A 19,402-nucleotide genomic window follows, 5' to 3' on the forward strand; every position below is an offset into this window, starting at 1 on the left:
CAACTCATTCTGCCCAAGCACCCCAGCGCCATGCTGGCTCCTCCCATGACTACCCTGACTCCAACTGTGGATGATCCAGTCCCACCCACTGACTGTCTAGCCCTGAACATCCCTTCATGGGCCAGCCCACTAGGACAATGGGCTTACAGAAGTGCCTCCCTTATAACTATTTTCTGGAGATGCCACTGGGTGTACCAAGACTTGATTGGTCACGCTTACCTATACATTAATATTCCTTTACAATTCCTTTATTCCATTACTTTAGAATAAAATATTTTATTCCAGCTTTTTGTGCTTATGAGTAAGAATATAAAGGTTCTTGCCTGTAATCAAAATTTAAAGTGTCTTCTTATTATTAAAATGTACCTTTTTGTTATAGAAGTTATTCCGAAAGGAGATCAAACCACCTTTTAAACCAGCAGTGGGAAGGCCAGAAGACACATTTCACTTTGATCCAGAGTTCACATCACGCACTCCAACTGGTCAGTAATACTATTTAATTTGATATTACCTTCTGTTTGAGATGCACGGCACATTTTGTCTTTTTAAGAATTATTGCCCTCTTTAAAAGGCTATAAAAGATCAACATTGAAATGTGCATAGATGTATTTAAATTTTAAATAACATTTTTGCACTATACTTCCTTTAAAGTCTTACTTTAAAATCTAGATTAAGCTGCAAATACCCTCCTGCACCCTTTCTATATCATGCAGCAGTAACAGTAAAAAAGTTATTTTAAAATGAATATTGTTTCTGGTCACTTTAAAATGGCTGCCAAGCTCTGCCCACTGATGACATCACGATCTGGTCTGCATCAATGCACTCTGCTGAATAGTATTGACAGTCTGTTGAATGCAATTAGTGAGTCTTTTGTAACTAGTGAAGTCTTTAATACAGCCCAGATCATGATGTCATCAGTGGGCAGGGCTTGGCAGCCATTTCAAAATAACTTTTTAATTGTTACTTAGGAACGGTCCATACATTTGCCAGTGCAGTCTGATTGTCTAAACTATGCTACAAGCCTACAAGTGTAAAAAACACAGAATGTAAGGTAACAAGGATCTGCTGAAGAGATGTATCACAATGACAGCCATAGTTTGAGTAGTTTAAGCAGAAGATCTATATAGAGAATTAACATTGAGTATCTTGCATGAATTAAAGGGATAGTAAACCCCCAAATTTTCTTTTATGATTCAGATAGAACATACAATTTTAAACAACTTTACAATTTAATTATATAATCAAATTTTCTTCATTCTCTTGTTATCCATGCTGAAGAACAGCATTGCAATACTGACAGGAAGCTAAAAATATCTATTTAGCCAATCACAAGAGACAAATGTGTGCAGGCACCAATCAGCAGCAGCTCCCTCTAGTGTAGGATGTGTGCGTATTCATTTTTTAACAAGGAATACTAAGAGAACAAAGCACATTTGAAAATAGAAGTGAATTTAAAAGTGTCTTAAAATTACATGCTCTATCTGAATCATGCAAGTTTAATTTTGACTTTCATATCCCTTTAAGTGCAAACAAATATCTGCTGAAAAAATGTTGCTTAGATAGCTCAATTGACAACACATTTAATCCGTGTCTATAATGAATCAAGTCTTCTCTAAGTGATGTCATTAAAAAAAAAAGAAGAAAACTACATAAGAGTATTGTTAAGTGTCCAAATATTGCAGGTGATACAGCCTTTTGCTGTTCTGAAATTTAACAGATTCAAGTGCTACACACAGAAGTTATTATATGTTATGGGTTATTAATGTAATAATTATTAATAATAAAATATGATAAATACACACTAGGAGTGCAAGGAGAACTGAATTTGAAGGCTGCATAGTGATGTTTTTATTTTATTTAACCAGTCTGGTGGAGTGAAGTTCCTATAGGTAAGTTATGTGGGTAGTGTTTTACTAATTTATTTTGAAAAGAGGCAGAATCATGTCAGACAGGCTGGTACAAGTTAGTGGTTATATGACTAATACATGAGGCTGGACTACAATACTTGGAATATGAGTTCTACATCTGCTCTCTTACGTCCAGTTTTGGCAGTGAGGGATGGTTTGCCACTGGATTGAGCAGAAGGGGTTAATGAATCAAGTATAACTCAGGAGCAAGTCTGAATTGGAGAGAGGGTGAAGTATTGGTTGATTAAACGCATATAATGTTGTAGCATGTGGTAATAGTTCTAAAGTACACTGGCTTCAAAATAAGTAGTGTAAGGAATTCAACAGGAAAAGGGTCAGACTTCAGCATGTAACTGACATAATTACTACCTTTGCTAAAAGAAAAAAACAATGTATAAAAAGGGAAGTCACAGCTATGTTAAAAATATGCACTGCTCATTATATAAAAAGAATGGAAATAGTCAATAACTGCTCCCAAGATCATTTTTAAGGAAGGAACAAATTATCTAAAAAAAATATCTAAAACATATATAAACAATTGAATTGTCTGTACTAGGCATTGTGAATTTCCCATTTTTGCTTCTTTCTTCAATATTTTCTCTGTATGAGGGGACCTCTGTTCAGAAAGCAACTATTATATTTTTATAGCTCCCAGTAGTGCATTGCTGCTCCTCCATTAAAGGATATGAGGAGAATAAAGTAAATTTGATAAATCAAACAAATTGAAAAGTTATTCAAAATTGTATGAACTATCTATCAGGAAATATTTTTTGGAGCTTCATGTCCCTTAAAAAGGACAGTAAAGTCATAATTAGACATTCATGATTTAGATATGCAATTTTAAACAACTTTCCAATTTACTTCTATTATTTAATTTGCTCCCTTCTTTTGTTATCCTTTGCTGAAAAGTTTATCTAGGAAAGCTCAGGAGCAGCAATGAACCTAGGTTCTAGATGCTGATTGGTGGTTGCACATACATATATTTATATATATATATATATATTCTAATTGTCATTGGTTCACCCATGTGTCATTGGTTCACCCATGATACCAAAGAAAATGAAGGAAATTAGATAATAGAATTAAACTTGAAATTAGTTTTAAATTGTATGTTCTACCTAATTCATGAAAGAAAAATGTTAGGTTTAATATCTCCAAGTATATTCATAAGACACTAGGAAATACTTATTGCAATAAAATAACTGTAATTGGGGGGGCGGAGCTTACAGTTGCAGAGACAGGACGTGTTTTGTGGAAGCTCCTGGTTACACTACAGTGTTTTATACATTTTTTCACTGTTTTCCTCTATAAACATTTCTAATCTGTGGATGGAGGGATACTACAAGACTCATGAAATTGACAGTCCTGAGGGAAACCTTCTGGATTGACCGCTCTGTCTAAGATCTGCAGCTAGGCCTCAAGGCTGCCGCATCTATAAAGTGCCTGGCGGTTATTGGAGCCGGGGCTTACGCATATTCCCCCCCCCCTGGGAGACTGGGGTTACGAGTGGTACTAATTACCACACTACTCTACTCAGACATGGATACCGATACACAAGCATCAGCAGACACTATTTATGAGATGCTCAATGTGCACTTCGCTGGACTGAGGAGTTTGATTGCGCAGTGTTTCGCAGGCTGCCCCCCTTCACGCGACCCCTGTGATAGGGACCGGGAATCAGAGGCTTGCACTGAACAGCTCGATTCCCATAATAGTGATTGGGACTCAGAGGCCTATGTAGATCAGAACGTGGAGCCCATAAAAGTAACGAAGCCAAACAAAAACCCAGTGGATCAGAGCTTTATACCTCCTGCCACTCCTCACGGAAACATGCAGCCGCAATCCGCGGTCACCCACATACACGGCAATAACCACCTCATAGCTAGATGCGGGGATGCGGTAAATACCGGCACTTTACTGTTGGGTGCCACTAGACGGATGAGAGTGCTGGGCCTGAGAGAAACCCCGGTTGTGTCATTTGGTGCGGACATGCCGATGCTGAGAGCAGACCGGATGGCTGATAGGGGAGAGAGACTTGGCCAAATTGATCGTTACACTGCACCTACCTATTTGCACATACAAGCCACACGGCTCTCATCACTCCTTGCCGCCCTGCCACTTGAGGACCCACTGCACCTAGGTGTGCAGCGTTACATTAAACTTTATGCAGAAGTGGGCTTTGTGTATACATGTGAAGATGGCGGTGTAACTTGCAATGAGCCACATCGCAACTTAACCTGGAAGCCGGATATTCCCAAGAGGGTGAAACTTGGTGCACTGCACTTGCAGAACTCTGCCTTTGGGCTGCTTATATCTTCTGCCGGGCCCCAGCTTCATAATTCCCTTAATACTCAGGAGGGGTCACACAACTCTCTTCACACTCTGGGAGCTGTTATCCATATTTCTAAAGTTGGAGTGGGTTAAATGGCTTTTTCGATTCCTACTACTGCCCAGCTCTGGGGACATGTCACTGGCAGACTCGTTAGTAGGACTTTCCCTTTAAGTCAGGAGTTACCCTGTCAGCAACTTTACACAGCGTATTATGTTATCTTGACTGATCTCACTGTATGGTTACTGCATAGAATATGATATTCAGGGGTTACCTGTGCTTAGCTCTAAAATTACTGACTCCACAACCAGTTTTGTAATATAGTTTATCTTTTCCAACCTAATTTTACCAAATCCCTGATGCCAGTGATTAAGAAGATATATTTGGTGTAATATGTGTCTATCTACACAGGGGTTTAGTGCTTGTAAGGATAATTCTGGCCTGGTAAGGGCCCCAATATAATTAAGGGGTTAATACCACTATATTGTTAAAGCCTTATCCTCTGTGTTTAATTTTATCTATGACTTATCCTACTATGCTGAGTAATTAAGTATTGAAGTTATACAACATTTGTTTATAGCTGGCATTATTATTTGTTTAACTAACTGTTCTCATTATATATAAATTCTCCTTCAAATGTCTTACAGTGGCATTCAGGTCCAAAAGTGGCCTTTTATAATTTGGGAGGTACACATTCAATATAAAAAGTGAGGTTTCAATTATATTTGCCTATTTATTATCTGTATGAAGTTATTAGCATATGTCATTTTTATGTGGTGAGAATAGTATGTGCCTCTGTATTTTGTTTTTGCTTTGTTTTTAATTTTATTTTATTTTTTGTGTCATGGCAAATTTCCTCTGCTCTGTAATTATTTTGCTTAAAACCTCAATAAAATACATATTAAAAAAAAAAAATAAAAAAAAAATAACTGTAATTGATCCTATATTTTCATATGAAGCCAGAGTCATTTTGCATAATTACCCAATGGCTATATAATCTTTGTTGTACTGTTGTATTTAAAAACATATTATTGATCAAAATAAACACTTCTAAGGTTTTTTATTTTATTATATTTGCAGAACAGTAAATTACAATATAGCTTGACATTTTATTTATTCATTGGATTTGGATTTGCTTGACACACTAAATTACACAGGTAACAATTCAGTAGAAAGCTTTCTCATTTGTATTCACATTACTTAACTTGGATGGATGTTGATATGCTTGATTAAGTGTCAGTTTGCTGTATGAACTGAAGTGATTTGAACATCTGTGGAAATGCATGATTAATAATGTATAACATGCAAATAATAAATTAAATTGAAGTGTTTGATAATTTTCTACACCTTTCATGAGGTGTAAAGCGTAACAGTTGAGATTTGTAGAATACAATTATTTTGCACATTCTCTATATAAGGGCTCATTTCCATTAAAGGGACAGTCTACTCCAGAATTTGTATTGTTTAAAAATATAGAAAATCCCTTTATTACCCATTCCTCAAGTTTGAAATACAAACACTGTTATATAAATACACTTTTTACCTCTGTGATTACCTTGTATCTAAGCCTCTGCAGACTGCCCCCTAATCTCAGTTCTTTTGACATACTTACATTTTATACAATCAGTGCTGACTAATAAATAACTCCCCGGGAGTGAGCACAATGTTATCTATATGGCCCGCATGAACTAGTGCTGTCTAGCTGTGAAAAACTGTCAAAATGCAATGAGATAAGAGGTGGCCTTCAAGGGATTATAAATTAGTATATGAGCCTACCTAGGTTTAGCTTTGAACAAAGAATACCAAAATAAATTTTTTTTAAGGTTGTTTAAAATTGCATGCCCTATCTGAATCATGAAAGAATAATTTTTACTAGACTGTCCCTTTAAGTTGTAAAAATTGTAGCTGTAAACTTATGAAGTGGCCGACAGCTAAAAGTAGTTTATGACACCATTTTAGTACCATTTCTATTTAAATATTTTGTGCATTGCGTGCAGTCGCTTTTTTCGTGCTGGTTAATGCTTCCATCTAACCTCTTATTTCTTGAAAATCAAGTTAGTTGCTATGGTAACCCGACCTTAAACTATAACATTTACGTTTAACATCTGTACTTCATATATGTGATCCAGTGGAGGCTCCTCTATAGGATCACATTCGCACGTGAGCCCCATGAGAAAACCCCCTGAGAGAAAAACAAAACAAAAACTTTTTGGCTGAATAAATGGAATTTTTTCAATAGCCCCTATTGGAAAAATTCTATTTATTCAGCCCAAAAGGTTCCAGTACAGTTTTGTAAAAAATAAAATTATTGCCGTTTTCACTTCTATATATCGCACCGCATGTGCGATAGATAGAAGTATAGGCATCAATCCCTTTGCACTAATTTCTCTATGTGCCTGTAGCACCGCCCCCAAGCCAGCCCTATACCTTCTTAATCGCACATATTTTTTGTGCGAGTGAAAGCCTGGTAGAAGGCTGCGTTAACCCTGGACTTAATGAAGCACAGTGGACCAACACCAGCAGATGACATGGCTCCCCAAATCAACACAGACTGTGGAAACCTCACACTGGAGTTCAAGCATCTTGCAGTGTGTGCCTCTCCATTCTTCCTCCATACTCTGGGCCCTTGTTTCCAAATGAGATGCAAAATTTGCTCAGAAAAGAGGACTTTGGACCACTGAGCAACAGAACAGGTCTGTTTTTCTTTAGCCCAGGTAAGATGCTTCTGACATTGTTTGTTGTTCAGGAGTGGCTTGACAAGAGGAATACGACTTTTGAAGCCCATGCCCAGGATCCATCTGTGTGTGGTGGCTCTTGTGAAAGTCCCCAACCCTTTTGAATGGCCTTTTTCTGACATTCCTCTCCAGGCTGCGGTCATCCTTGCTGCTTGTGCACCTTTTTCTTCCACACTTTTCCCTTCCACATAACTTTCTATTAATGTGCTTTGATACAGCACTTTGGGAACATCCAACTTCTTTTGCAATTACCTTTTGAGGCTTTCCCTCCTTATGGAGGGTGTCAATGATGGTTTTCTGCACAACTGTCAGGTCAGCAGTCTTTCCCATGATTGTGATTCCTACTGAACCAGACTGAGAGACCATTTAAAGGCTCAGGAACTCTTTGCAGATGTTATGGCTTAATTAGCTGATTAGAGTGGGACACTTTGAGCCTAGAATATTGCACCGTTTCACAATATTCAAATTTTCTGAGATTGTGGATTTGGGGTTTTCATGAGCTGTAAGCCATAATCATCACAATTATGACAAATCACGGCTTGAACTATCTTGCTTTACATGTAATGAGTCTATCTCATATATTAGTTTCACCTTTTAAGTTGCATTAGTGAAGTAAATTAACTTTTGCACGATATTCAAATTTATCGAGTTTCACCTGTGTGTATATATATATATATATATATATATATATATATATATATATATATATATATATATATATATATGTGTGTATGTGTGTGTTATGTCAGAAATCTTTTGCAAACATATTTACATGTCCTTAAATTCCTTTTTTTGTTCTAAACAAAGTTTTCTTTTATATCTCTGTGTTTATTTATACCACTATATGTATATAGTGTACATTTATTATTATTCTGAGCAGGAATAATTGTGAATATAACATGTAATCAGGGTATCATATGTATTTATTTCCAATCAATGGATATTTTAAGAGCTGGGCCATTTTTCTCTCTATACTTGTGTAACCCCTCCTGATTGCAATCTAGTTTTAAAAACCACCCCTACACAGGTGTTATAAAATGGGCTGGCATATAAGATGACATTTCTTATTGAAAAAAAAAAAATTCAAGAGGAGGAAGAATACACTGAAAACAGCATGACAATAAATAGGTGATTTTAATTTCTACTGTATCTGAATCATGACAATTTAATGTTAGGTGGGCTATTCATTTGAGCTATCAGTTTAAGATTATATTGAATAAAACATCAATTTGAATTTTAAAATCATTCTCTAAAATATTACACTGTGTGTCCTAGGGGCCCATTTATCAAAGGGCTTGCGGACCTGATCCGACACTGCGGATCAGGTCCGCAAGACCTCGCTAAATGCGGAGAGCAATACGCTCTCCACATTTAACATTGCACCAGCAGCTCACAAGAGCTGCTGGTGCAACGCCGCCCCCTGCTGACTCGCGGCCAATCGGCCGCCAGCAGGGAGCTGTCAATCAACCCGATCGTATTCGATCGGGTTGATTTCCGGCGGTTCCTGTCCGCCTGCTCAGAGCAGGCGGACAGGGTTATGAAGCAGCGGTCTTTAGACCGCTGCTTCATAACTTGTGTTTCTGGCGAGTCTGAAGACTCGCCAGAAACACGGCCCTTCAAGCTCCATACGGAGCTTGATAAATGGGCCTGCTAATGTCAGCATCAATGTTTATATTTAATACTAATTTCACATGTACATACTTTCAAAGTATAATACACAATGTAACAAATGGCACAAGTTCTGATGAGTGATCAATGACACAAGTATCAAGCAATTTGATTCATTAGTGATAGTTTATAATGTGTATGTAAATGGACACTGAACCCATTTCGTGATTCAGATAGAGCATGGCATTTTAAGCAGCTTTCTAATATACTCCTATTATCAAATTTTCTTCATTCTCTTGGCATCTTTATTTGAAATGCAAGAATGTAAATTTATATGCCCGCCCATTTTTGGTGAACAACCTCGGTTCTTCCTGATTGGTGGATAAATTCATCCACCAATAAAAAAGTGACGTCCAGAGTCCTTAGATGCCTTCTTTTTCAAAACAAGATAGCAAGAGAATGAAGAAACATTGATAATAGGAGTAAATTAGAAAGTTGCTTAAAACTGCATGCTCTATGTGAATCACAAAAGAAAAAAAATGGGTTCAGTGTCCATTTAAACCAGATTGGCTGATGTCATAAATCATGTGATTATGCATATTCCAATCAAAAGTGGTTGAAATATTCACTAGTGTGTGGGTTGTTTAGGAGTTTGCGTCATAATTGGAGTAAAAAGTGTTGCGTAAAATTTGGTGCGAAGTGGAGAGTGGGACTTGTATTACATGGCTTAAACATGGTGCAAATAGATTTTTCCAAAAAAAAAAAAAAAGGAATTTAGGAATTTAGTTATATTATGTTGTGTATTTATTTCATTTTCATCTCTATATCTATTAGTGCGACAAGTTCGGGGCAAAACTTTGAAACAAATTTGGAGAAATAATATTGTTCCCTTGCTTTGTAATGAGAGACACATTTGTAGCATAATCCACAAGTAGTAATGTATTTTTAATTTGTATTCCTATATCTACTAGTGCACCAAATGTGGAGCAATAATATTGTTTGATTTAGAAAGGGTATACAATTTTAATAAAGTTTCTAATTTACTTTTATTATGTAATATACTTCATTCTCTTGCAGCATCGAACATAAGCTTTCTGTGTTTTTAGACTCCGATTGATTTCTATGGCATCCGTGGCCTCAAGGGTGGCAGATTGAAAACTAGGTACACTGCGTCGGAATAGCATACCTGTTAAATGTTTGATAAATTGGTAAAATGGTCAAATAGAGTCGAATTTGAATTTGAAACATCTATAATGACGCGAGCCTCGATCTGCGTCGGATTAAGATCGTGGGAGAGTATATTTTGTCACACATTTCAACATTTGACGAGCTTGACGCTTTGATAACTACAGCGGATCAATCTTGCGACAAATATGATGCGGGATTCAAGCGTATTTTCAGTTGACGCTTTAATAAATATCCCCCCAAGTATGTGAAAATAAACTGTATTATTCTACATGTTTGTGTCTCAGTTTAATGATCATGCTTTGCAATGAATGGTATAAATGACCTGTTAAATGTTTTTCTTTAAATAAATTAAATTTGTAATATAAATAGGATCTACCACAGACTACCACAGTAGTTATTTTCTCTGCTGATTTCCTATTATCAGAGGATGGAAGAACAGTTTACTCTTGAGAACTTGATCTTCCAGTGAAAAGGAATAAACTCATTAGCGAGTAAAGTGTAAACAAGGTTTATAAACAAACAGGAGGTCAAAGCAAAGAACATTAGGTGAAAAGAAAAACAAAAATGTTTAAAGTGAAAATGTCCTGATATATAGACTTGATAGTACAAGTATAGCTGATTTAGTTAAAGGGACATAAAACCCCCATTTTTTTCCATGACTCTTGTTCTCTTGGTATCCTTTGTTTTAGAGCATACCTAGGTAGGTAGCATGCATCTGTCTAGAGCACTATATGGTATCAGTTTTGTAAGATTGTGTATAATAGTTATACACTTTTGATCACTGTATGGCAATATTGTTTGTACAATGTATAACATTGAATTCTTGTAAAACTACTGACATAATGTGCATACTGATATGTCCAAAAGAACATAAGTGCAACTATTCCTATACATGGGACATCCTAGGGAAGCTTTGTAACACCTTCAGGTTGAAGGCAATTTTTGTAGATCAGAATGTAAACAACTGTGCAGACAGGATGTCACATACTCGTCATTGTGATCACATGACTCCAACAGTGTTGATTGGCTCCAGGGGAACTACCTGCGTTGTTAGGGAAGTTCCTCAGTCAGATCCACCAGATTTTTTAACAAGCAGGAGAGCAGGGGGCCACAAACGTTAGGACATTCCATGCCGTCTAGAAAACGCCAGGCATGGAATCCTAACGTCCTAAAGAGCTTAACAAAGAAAATTTAATAAAAATAAGTTAATTTTGAAAAATGTTTAAATTGTATACTCTATCTAAATCATGAAAGAAACATTCTTAATTGTATATTTCTTTAAGGAATAACTGATAAATATTTAGTATATACTTTGGGAAAGTCTGCATTGCTAACATTAAAATGGAGCCAAAAAAAGTGTATTCAATTTGGCTGGTGTAAATTATGGCTTTGTTTTACATTTTACAAGTATATTAAAAGTTCATCAGTTGTTAATTAAGTCTACCCCCATTTTCATTAAACTTACGTTCCTTGGTAATTTTCAAAACAAATGTAATACCTCAGCTTATGTTGCAGAGCATCTCTAACCCAATGGGATAAAAGATTTGCTTTGCATATACAACCTTCAACTCAAGTTATCCACAATAGACACACAAATATATTTTAAAATATTTAATAAACTAGACTTATTTTATATATATATATATATATATATATATATATATATATATATATATATATATATATATATATATATATATATATATGATCATTATTTTATTTATATAATTAATTATTTATTACTTTAATATATAACATTTTAGTAGCTGAACACTACAAGCGGCTACCTTCTTGCACATGCCTATTTTATATACATATTTTTGGTACTTTTTATATTTAACATACAGTATAAGAAGAATCAACATAATTCAATATTATGATTTTATTAAATATGTATAATATTTCACATTTTGTAATACATTTAGTAGTTGTAAAGGGCATTCTGACCTTTTATTATTATATTATTCTTTATTTATGAAGCGCCAACATATTCTGCAGCGTTGTCCATGGGTACAATTCATTTAATAAAACAATGATATAAAACTTGTAGGAGACAGGACAAAATTTACAAACACATACAGGAGGAATTGAGGGCCCTATTCCCGTGGGAACTTAAATCTAGAAGGGTAGGAGGTTGAGAAACAGGAGGAGAGGACTGCAAGATTGAGAAAGATGTTAATGCAGAGTTAGATGAGGGAAATGTTAGGTAAGTGAAATTAATTAATTATTAAGTTGGGTGATAGGCTTCTTTGAAAAAAAAAAGTCTTCAGGAAGCATTTAAAGGAAGAAAGATTTAGGGCAAAGCGTGACAGCATGAGGGAGAGTGTTCCAGAGGGTAGGTGCTGCATGACAGAAGTCCTGCAGTCTAGCTTGGGAAGAGGTGATAGTCAAAGATGCAAGGAGCAGGTCATTGTTGGACCTTAGTGGGCGGGCTGGAACATACTTGTTTATTAGAGAGGATAGGTAGAGGGGAGCGGCGTTGGTGAGAGCTTTATAACTAGTGGTGGGCCAGATTATAAGTGGCACACTATTTAGCACTTTCGCTCACGTGCAAACCCGAAGGTAGTTATGCATATTTTACATTACAATGTTCTTCACATAGAAGAAAATTATATTTTTATTTTTAAATATATATTTAAATACATATCTGTTTAATTTTAAAATATATATATCTATATCTATATATCTATATGAAAATATACAGATATATTCGAATGGGTAGGTTGAAAAGCACTCCATTTGGCGCTTAGACAAACACATACAGATAAAAGACATTTATATGGTGTAACACAGTTTATTTTCTTCAGTGCTTTTTACAAAATTTTATTTATTACTGCTTACCTGATTATTCATCATCGTTATGAGGTATATAATCTGCCTGGAGGGGACACTCTGTCCCTATCTGTGGTAATGGTGATATGTTTATTACGTAAGTTGTAGAAACAGGCCCAAGTGTAACGAGTGTGTAACGAGTGTGCTTTAAATAAGTATGTCCCAATTTGTTTACAGTATGTGGTGGAAGTAAAAAATATATATATTTTTATTGTAGTTTAATATTAAAAGTTTAATTGTTAAAATAGTAATACAATCCTGTATGTTGTCTCTGATTTAAAAACTCCCCACAACAAATGTTAAAATGATATTTGAATCTGATAAAAATATTGTTGTATGCCTTGTTTGTTAAAGTGCTGTATCTGTATCGTGCCGAGTGCTAACCGGAAGAGACTTTGCTGATGACATCATGGGACTTTCTTATGCGTTTTGTGAGTAGCTATGCTCACTTCATCACGGGGAGAAATCAAAGCCATCCATTACAGCTATATATATTTCTTAGCTGGGAGAAGGAGTTATACTGTTTATATGTATAATATAAACAGTTATTTTAGGAATATCGTCTCAGATTTTGTTAGACTCCTTATTGGGGAGACAATATATTTTATTGATAGGATGTCTTGGAAAAAGGACCAAACTGGATTTTTATGTGACAATTTAAAGATTTCTTTAAAAATCTTTCTAGGGGGGGGGGCGGAGCCTACAGCTGTTGCGGTAGGACGTGTGTGTGGAAAGCTCCTGGACTTAATCAACCTTTCTAGAAGTATTTTCTACATTTCATTTACTCTATTTCTCTGACATTATAAGCTACAACACTTTATCTAACTAGAAAGGAGTCTGAGAGTGGCTAACATAAAACAGACCTGCCTATGCTCCTCAGCTAACTCCACGGAGACCAGCCACGAGGTCGAGAGGCCTCATCTGTGAGCCTGATTGTCTGTGTTGTTGGGGCTGCCGCGTTTATACCCCCCCAGGACCCTGGGTTATCAAACCAGTTCAGTTGTAACTGGCCAATTCTATATCCTCTACCATCATTTATGGCAAGACAAAACAGTGACATGGAAATCACTGCAGTAACCATTATGGAACTCACTAAACTTCTAGACCTCCATCAAGCAGCCCTTATGGGATCTTTAACAGAAGCCTTTGATTCTCTCCGTATGGCTGCACACCAGGCGAGTAATAGACCTATGATCAATATAGTGCCCCATGTGAGAGAAGGTGATGCCCAGTCTCAGAACCTATGGAGTCCCACAAAACTCTATAAGCAGCAAGTAGATAGTGAGGTCACGGAACTGAAACTCGGCCGGTCAGAGTTGCTGCCACATTGTGAGGACACAGTCACAACACCCCTTGAAGATGGAGAACAAGATACCAGATCAGCTGACACTCAGGGGAAAGATCTTGGGAGACAAGTGACCTACCCACGCATTTGCAAACAGAAGCAAGTAGATCTTCACTCCTCTGCGTGGTTCCTTTTACCACCACTGTCGGCTCATGTTGCTACTCCGCTGAATTATACTGTCTTCCACACACTGATTCAGGCGCTGGAGACGGTGTCTGTATCGGCTTACAGGAAATCAAGGAGTCTGAGAGGCATCAGCACCCCTGCAGTCTCTATGGGACCGGATACCCGAACAGGGACAGTGAGAAAAAAGCCTCAACCTGCAGACGTGGCTTTGCTGCTCTCCCTAAACCGCAGCTCAATACAAGTCCTCACTTTTATAAAGACCGGAGTGGGCTAATAACTTTTTGGTCTCACCAAAGCATAGCTCTCTTGCAGCTCGGGTTTTAGTTGAATGGACTGTTAGCAGAGACGGACTGAACCTCTCTCAGAGAACTGTTTCCCTGATATTTAATATTGCTGCAGAGGTAAATTTATCAATGCCATTAATACTTTACAATATATTTAGGGATTTTTTTTTAAGTGCGGCTCTTCATTCAAATATGTATATGTTATACGGACTTCCCACAAAGTTAAGATTTTGCTCCATGTGCCTTACAATAAGCCTTGAATAATGTGCATCTGCATGGAAGGCTTGTTGTACTGTTGATCACTGTCATATGTATCCTTTTGACAACTTATTAATTAGGTATATTTATGCTATGAGATCGTAAGCCATTATGTAAATGTTGACCTTAATATATACATGCATCACAGCCTTCAATATATGATTAAGAAGAGTCATACTGTTAACACTGCCAGTCTTCCAATCTCCATACAATAGCTATGTCTCTGTTTCAAACACATATCTCTCTTTCAGGCACCTGAGTTACTGTTTGTACTAACATAGCCTATTATTACTGACCTAGAGGCCAACATATATTTTGGATCTATCACATGAGTCCTAGGAAGTCCCCACATTTCTATATATTAGAGCAGGGCTCCTCTACAAAAGACTTAATATATTTATTTTAGCTGTCTCAACATCTACGTGCGCATGTTTAAATTTGATTATGCCTCCATAGGTTATACTCATCCCATATAGAACACATTTAATTTGGTAGTATACTAGCACGACTATACAACATTGTCTCTTATGAGTACTATACATTAGTGCTATGCAAGGGTAGGCAGTAGAAAACTGAACAATATTATAATGTGGACCCTCTATGCTACACCCAATAGCGGGGCATCTTCTACAAGTGGAAAGGTGGACAGTATAAATGGGTACTGACATTGGCTTTCATATTTAGTGGTATTGTGATTTCACACTTATAAGTTGCTATTATTCCCAAAATTTAGTTTATAACCCACTACATGTTCAGTTGTTGGCTATAGCTTCTATTTGTTCCCTCTCCACATAATGTTCTATAATGTGTGACTACTAGTTTATTTTACAATTAAATATAGAAAACAAAATGAGGTTTATTAGATGGGATCCAAGAGTGGTCCCTTTTTGTTTAATATTACCCTCTGTAACGTTAAATATCCTATATTTTCCTGAGGTCCAAAAGTGGCCTTAGCTCTTATTTGGAGGGTATATAGCTTAAATGGCAAACGACTTTCATTACTGATGTCCTTGAAAATTGACATGTCAGGTTATGATTATCTAGTTTGGTTTATGTTGTTGATTCGCCTTGACATATTATTTCTTTATGGCTTCTATCGACATACTATTTGTATATGCCTTGATTTATATTTCAATAAAAATACATTAAAAAAAAAATAAAAAAAATAATCTTTCTAGATGTTTGCCTTTAGTATTTATAAATATGGGAATATAAAAAGGGTTATTTAAAAAAAGAAATTCCTCCATTAATGTGGGTGTTTATTTTAAACAGTGTTTCACTAAATAATTAAAATACTAGTAATTCAAGTTATTGGAGCAATAGAAGAGTCACTAGAAACTACAACACATATAAACTAAGTTCATAGGCAAAACTATAGATTTTATTCTAATCAGAAACTATTTTAAATTTTTAAAAAACAGTGTACCTGCAGAAATACTGGTACTGCAATGTGTACACAATTTGCACACAAGTTTGTGAATCTTTATATGGGAAAGTTTGAACATCAAAAAATATGGAATAACAACCCAGATCTTACTAACATTATAGGATGGAAGAGATTTATTGATGACATCCTAATAATTTGGAAAGGTGAGGAGTCTCCTTTCAACATTTTTCTCAATTAATTAAATAAAAATAATTGGAACCTGAGGTTTACAACAAAATGGAGCAGAACAGAGATACTTTTTTTATTTAAGACAACAAAACTCTATACTAAAGATACAGACACAAATGGATAATTACACACTAGCAGTAGTCACCATAAAATATTCCATATGGACAGTTCCAAAGATTGAAAAGAAACTGTTCAAAAATGTAAAAATTCAAGAATTCAGCTAAAGTTCTTAAACAAAAGCTCTAACACAAAGAATCAAATCTAAAATAAGAGAGACAGAGTTTACTGACAACTAAAAATAAAAAACAGAAAGAGAAAATTAAAGACACCAAGGTTTATCACTACGTATAATAGCACATCTGTAGAAATTGGGAAAAAAATATTAATATATTGAGAAAAACGTAGGCAAAGATTTACCTAAAAGGCCAAAAATTACTTACAGAAAAACATCAATTTTAAGAACATACTCGCCCCTACAAAATTAAAATAATAATAATAAAAAAAAAGAAAATAAACACGTTAGTAAAAGGTTTTTATAAGGGTAATAAGAAAAATCGTTTGCTGCAGCCACATAAACAAATGTAAAGAAAAGAACAAGTGGGTAACAGACAGAGATAATAAACAAATTACCATAGAAACCTTTATGAACTGTAAATCCCAATATGTAATTTAATTTTTTTATGGAATGTAGCTGTAATAAATTCTACATCGGGCGCACAAAAGAACTCTTAAAACCAGAGTCCTTGAGCACATAAATAATATTAAAGGAGATGATTCAGAATACGGCTTAAGAGATCATTTTGAAGAAGTTCATAATAAAAACCCAGATTACTTTACATTATAGCCATAGAACAATGGATACTCAACACCTCTGAGCTTCTCTCTCTGGAGGAATACTCATATTACAGAAACGTAAACTTCCATGAGGTTCAATTTTATTGGGATTCCCTGATACACACATAAGGCAACACGCTTTAGTAACTCTCTTCAACCCCCCCCCCCCCCACCCAACCGGAACCTCCTTTCTTTCTCCCTCTCCTCCTCCTCCTTCTTCTTTCTTTCTTTTCTTTAAAATAAGGTATTTTCAAAAATACAAAAATGAATGGTATTAGTTAGTTATCAATAAAGAACAAAGAAGAAGGTCAGATCTCTTGACATGTAGTAAAAAACGACTTTATTAAATTCAACTGGATAAAATGCCATAACCACCAGCACAAAAAACACAGGAGACAGTTGGCCTTTTTTGATTTTTGAAAATACCTTATTTTAAAGAAACTAGTGTGTCATCCATAATCTTTTTGGGAGGATATTAAAAAAGCAAAAGAGAGCTAGGGAGCCAATCATGAAACTAGTAAGTACCACATTATCTGATATTCTGCAAGACCATTGAGACAAACATTGCACATAACATAGAATAATTGTAACAACAATCCAAAACATTTGTAAACTGAAAATAACATTAACATTTGTTAGAAGTGTATTTGTAGTATAATAATAAACCATACGAAGGGGGGGGGGGTGGAGAAGTGTAGCCTATCTAACTCTCATGTTATAAAAAACATAGTGAGAACAAACATGGTATGTCGGGGCATAAATACAGGTATCAAGTCATTCATTATATTATATTACTAGGGAGGAAAGATTAGACCTATATCTGTATGAAAAGCATGGGCATATGCAAAACTAGATCAGCAACCTAGAAGAGTTATTTAGGCAGGATGTGATCTCTTAATTTGGCTTATGGCAAGAGCAGAGCAGGTCCGCCCAACCTATCCATAATAATGTAAAAAAGAGCCTGAAGGGCACAGGACATCATGTACAGTATAGATCTGCAAAAAACATATGCAAAATACAAAATATTGTAAGCCTAAAAAACCTATGCAGTCTTACAATATCTAGGAGATAGCAATACAGAACATTACTTATATCACCATACTACCAGAACAAGACCTGAATATCTTCACTGATGATCCATCGATTCCATGCCACTGGGCTATAGGCATGATTCAAAAGAAAGTCCTGAAAGGGGAAAGTAAAGTCCTCATACTCCGGGACCGTCCTAGGGGTTAATTGTAATCCCATCAACAGCCGGGTAAATAAGAAGAGCAGGGGAAAGTCCAGGTAATAAGGTCAAGATCATCAGCGAGGTGGCTCGCCATCAGCAGAGTGTGGCGGACTTGTAGTCCTCCTTTTGGATTGCACTCTATGCCATTGCAGTCTTTGCCTCCTAGCGGATGAAGGCCCAGGTTCAGTTGGAATTGGGGGGAGATTAAGAGCTGAGTCAACTGGGGGAGAAAATTTTATGCTGAGGGATCTGGAAAGTTGATCCAAGTCATTGAAGTCTTTGTAAACGATTTGAGAATCATTATGGGAGACAATCAGGCTGCTTGTGTTACTTTTTTAAGCTTGTTTTCAATAAAATGGATTTTAATATAGGAATGTGAGCCGGTCTGGGATTTTTCACTGCTTTTTATTTAACTTTTAAAACTCCATTGGGTTATTCCTTCGTTGTGAGATACAACAGCACCATGTAATTTGTCTGTAAACACAGGGAATGGCTACAAGGAGTATCATCTTACACACCTGATAAGTGAAGTAAGCAGATTGTATTAGATAAAGTCATATGTTCATGTGTGATGGTCTGTTGCGAACCAGTTTGCCATCACATTAGCTACCTGCTGTTTCTCCATGGCATTCTTTGCAAGTTGTTTAATCATTATCTTTTAAATGTATTTGGAAGAGCTAAATGTGATTAAACACTATTTTAGTCTTAGTCACATGGGCCTAGTTGCGCTTAAGATATAAATGTGGCCTTGGTTGAAAGGTTTACTGTTTTTCATTTGTAATTGTTGTATTTAATATTTTGTATTACCTGTTTTTCAGATTCACCTGGTATTCCTCCAAGTGCCAATACTCACAGTCTTTTCAGAGGATTTAGTTTTGTAGCAAATAATTTGGAATATCCACAGCAAGATTTTCACAATTCTTCAGTGCATCCAATTGTACAGGTATGATAGTATTTCTGTAAGCAGCACTGCTGTATTGTAATATTTTTAAAGAAGTTCAGCAGCTTATGTTAAATTTAATTTGCCTGAGACTATATAGGAATTGGAGGCTGGTAAATAAGGGCCCAATTCTCATAAGCTCACCTCTCCGGTGAGATTCTCTAAAAATC

At 36.0% G+C, this 19,402-nt stretch overlaps 1 protein-coding gene across 1 annotated transcript in view; it reads left to right on the forward strand.

Moving 5' to 3' along the window:
* The window catches only part of LOC128656883 (ribosomal protein S6 kinase alpha-2), a 631,966-nt gene that overhangs the window by 531,134 nt on the left and 81,430 nt on the right, over positions 1–19,402 (forward strand). Inside the window, exons 12-13 of the mRNA XM_053711048.1 lie at positions 380–482; positions 19,111–19,235. Coding sequence (XP_053567023.1) covers positions 380–482; positions 19,111–19,235 — 228 coding nt within the window. The remainder of the gene's footprint in view (positions 1–379; positions 483–19,110; positions 19,236–19,402) is intronic.

This window comes from Bombina bombina, chromosome 4 (assembly GCF_027579735.1).
Source record: "Bombina bombina isolate aBomBom1 chromosome 4, aBomBom1.pri, whole genome shotgun sequence".
Lineage (NCBI taxonomy): Eukaryota > Metazoa > Chordata > Amphibia > Anura > Bombinatoridae > Bombina > Bombina bombina.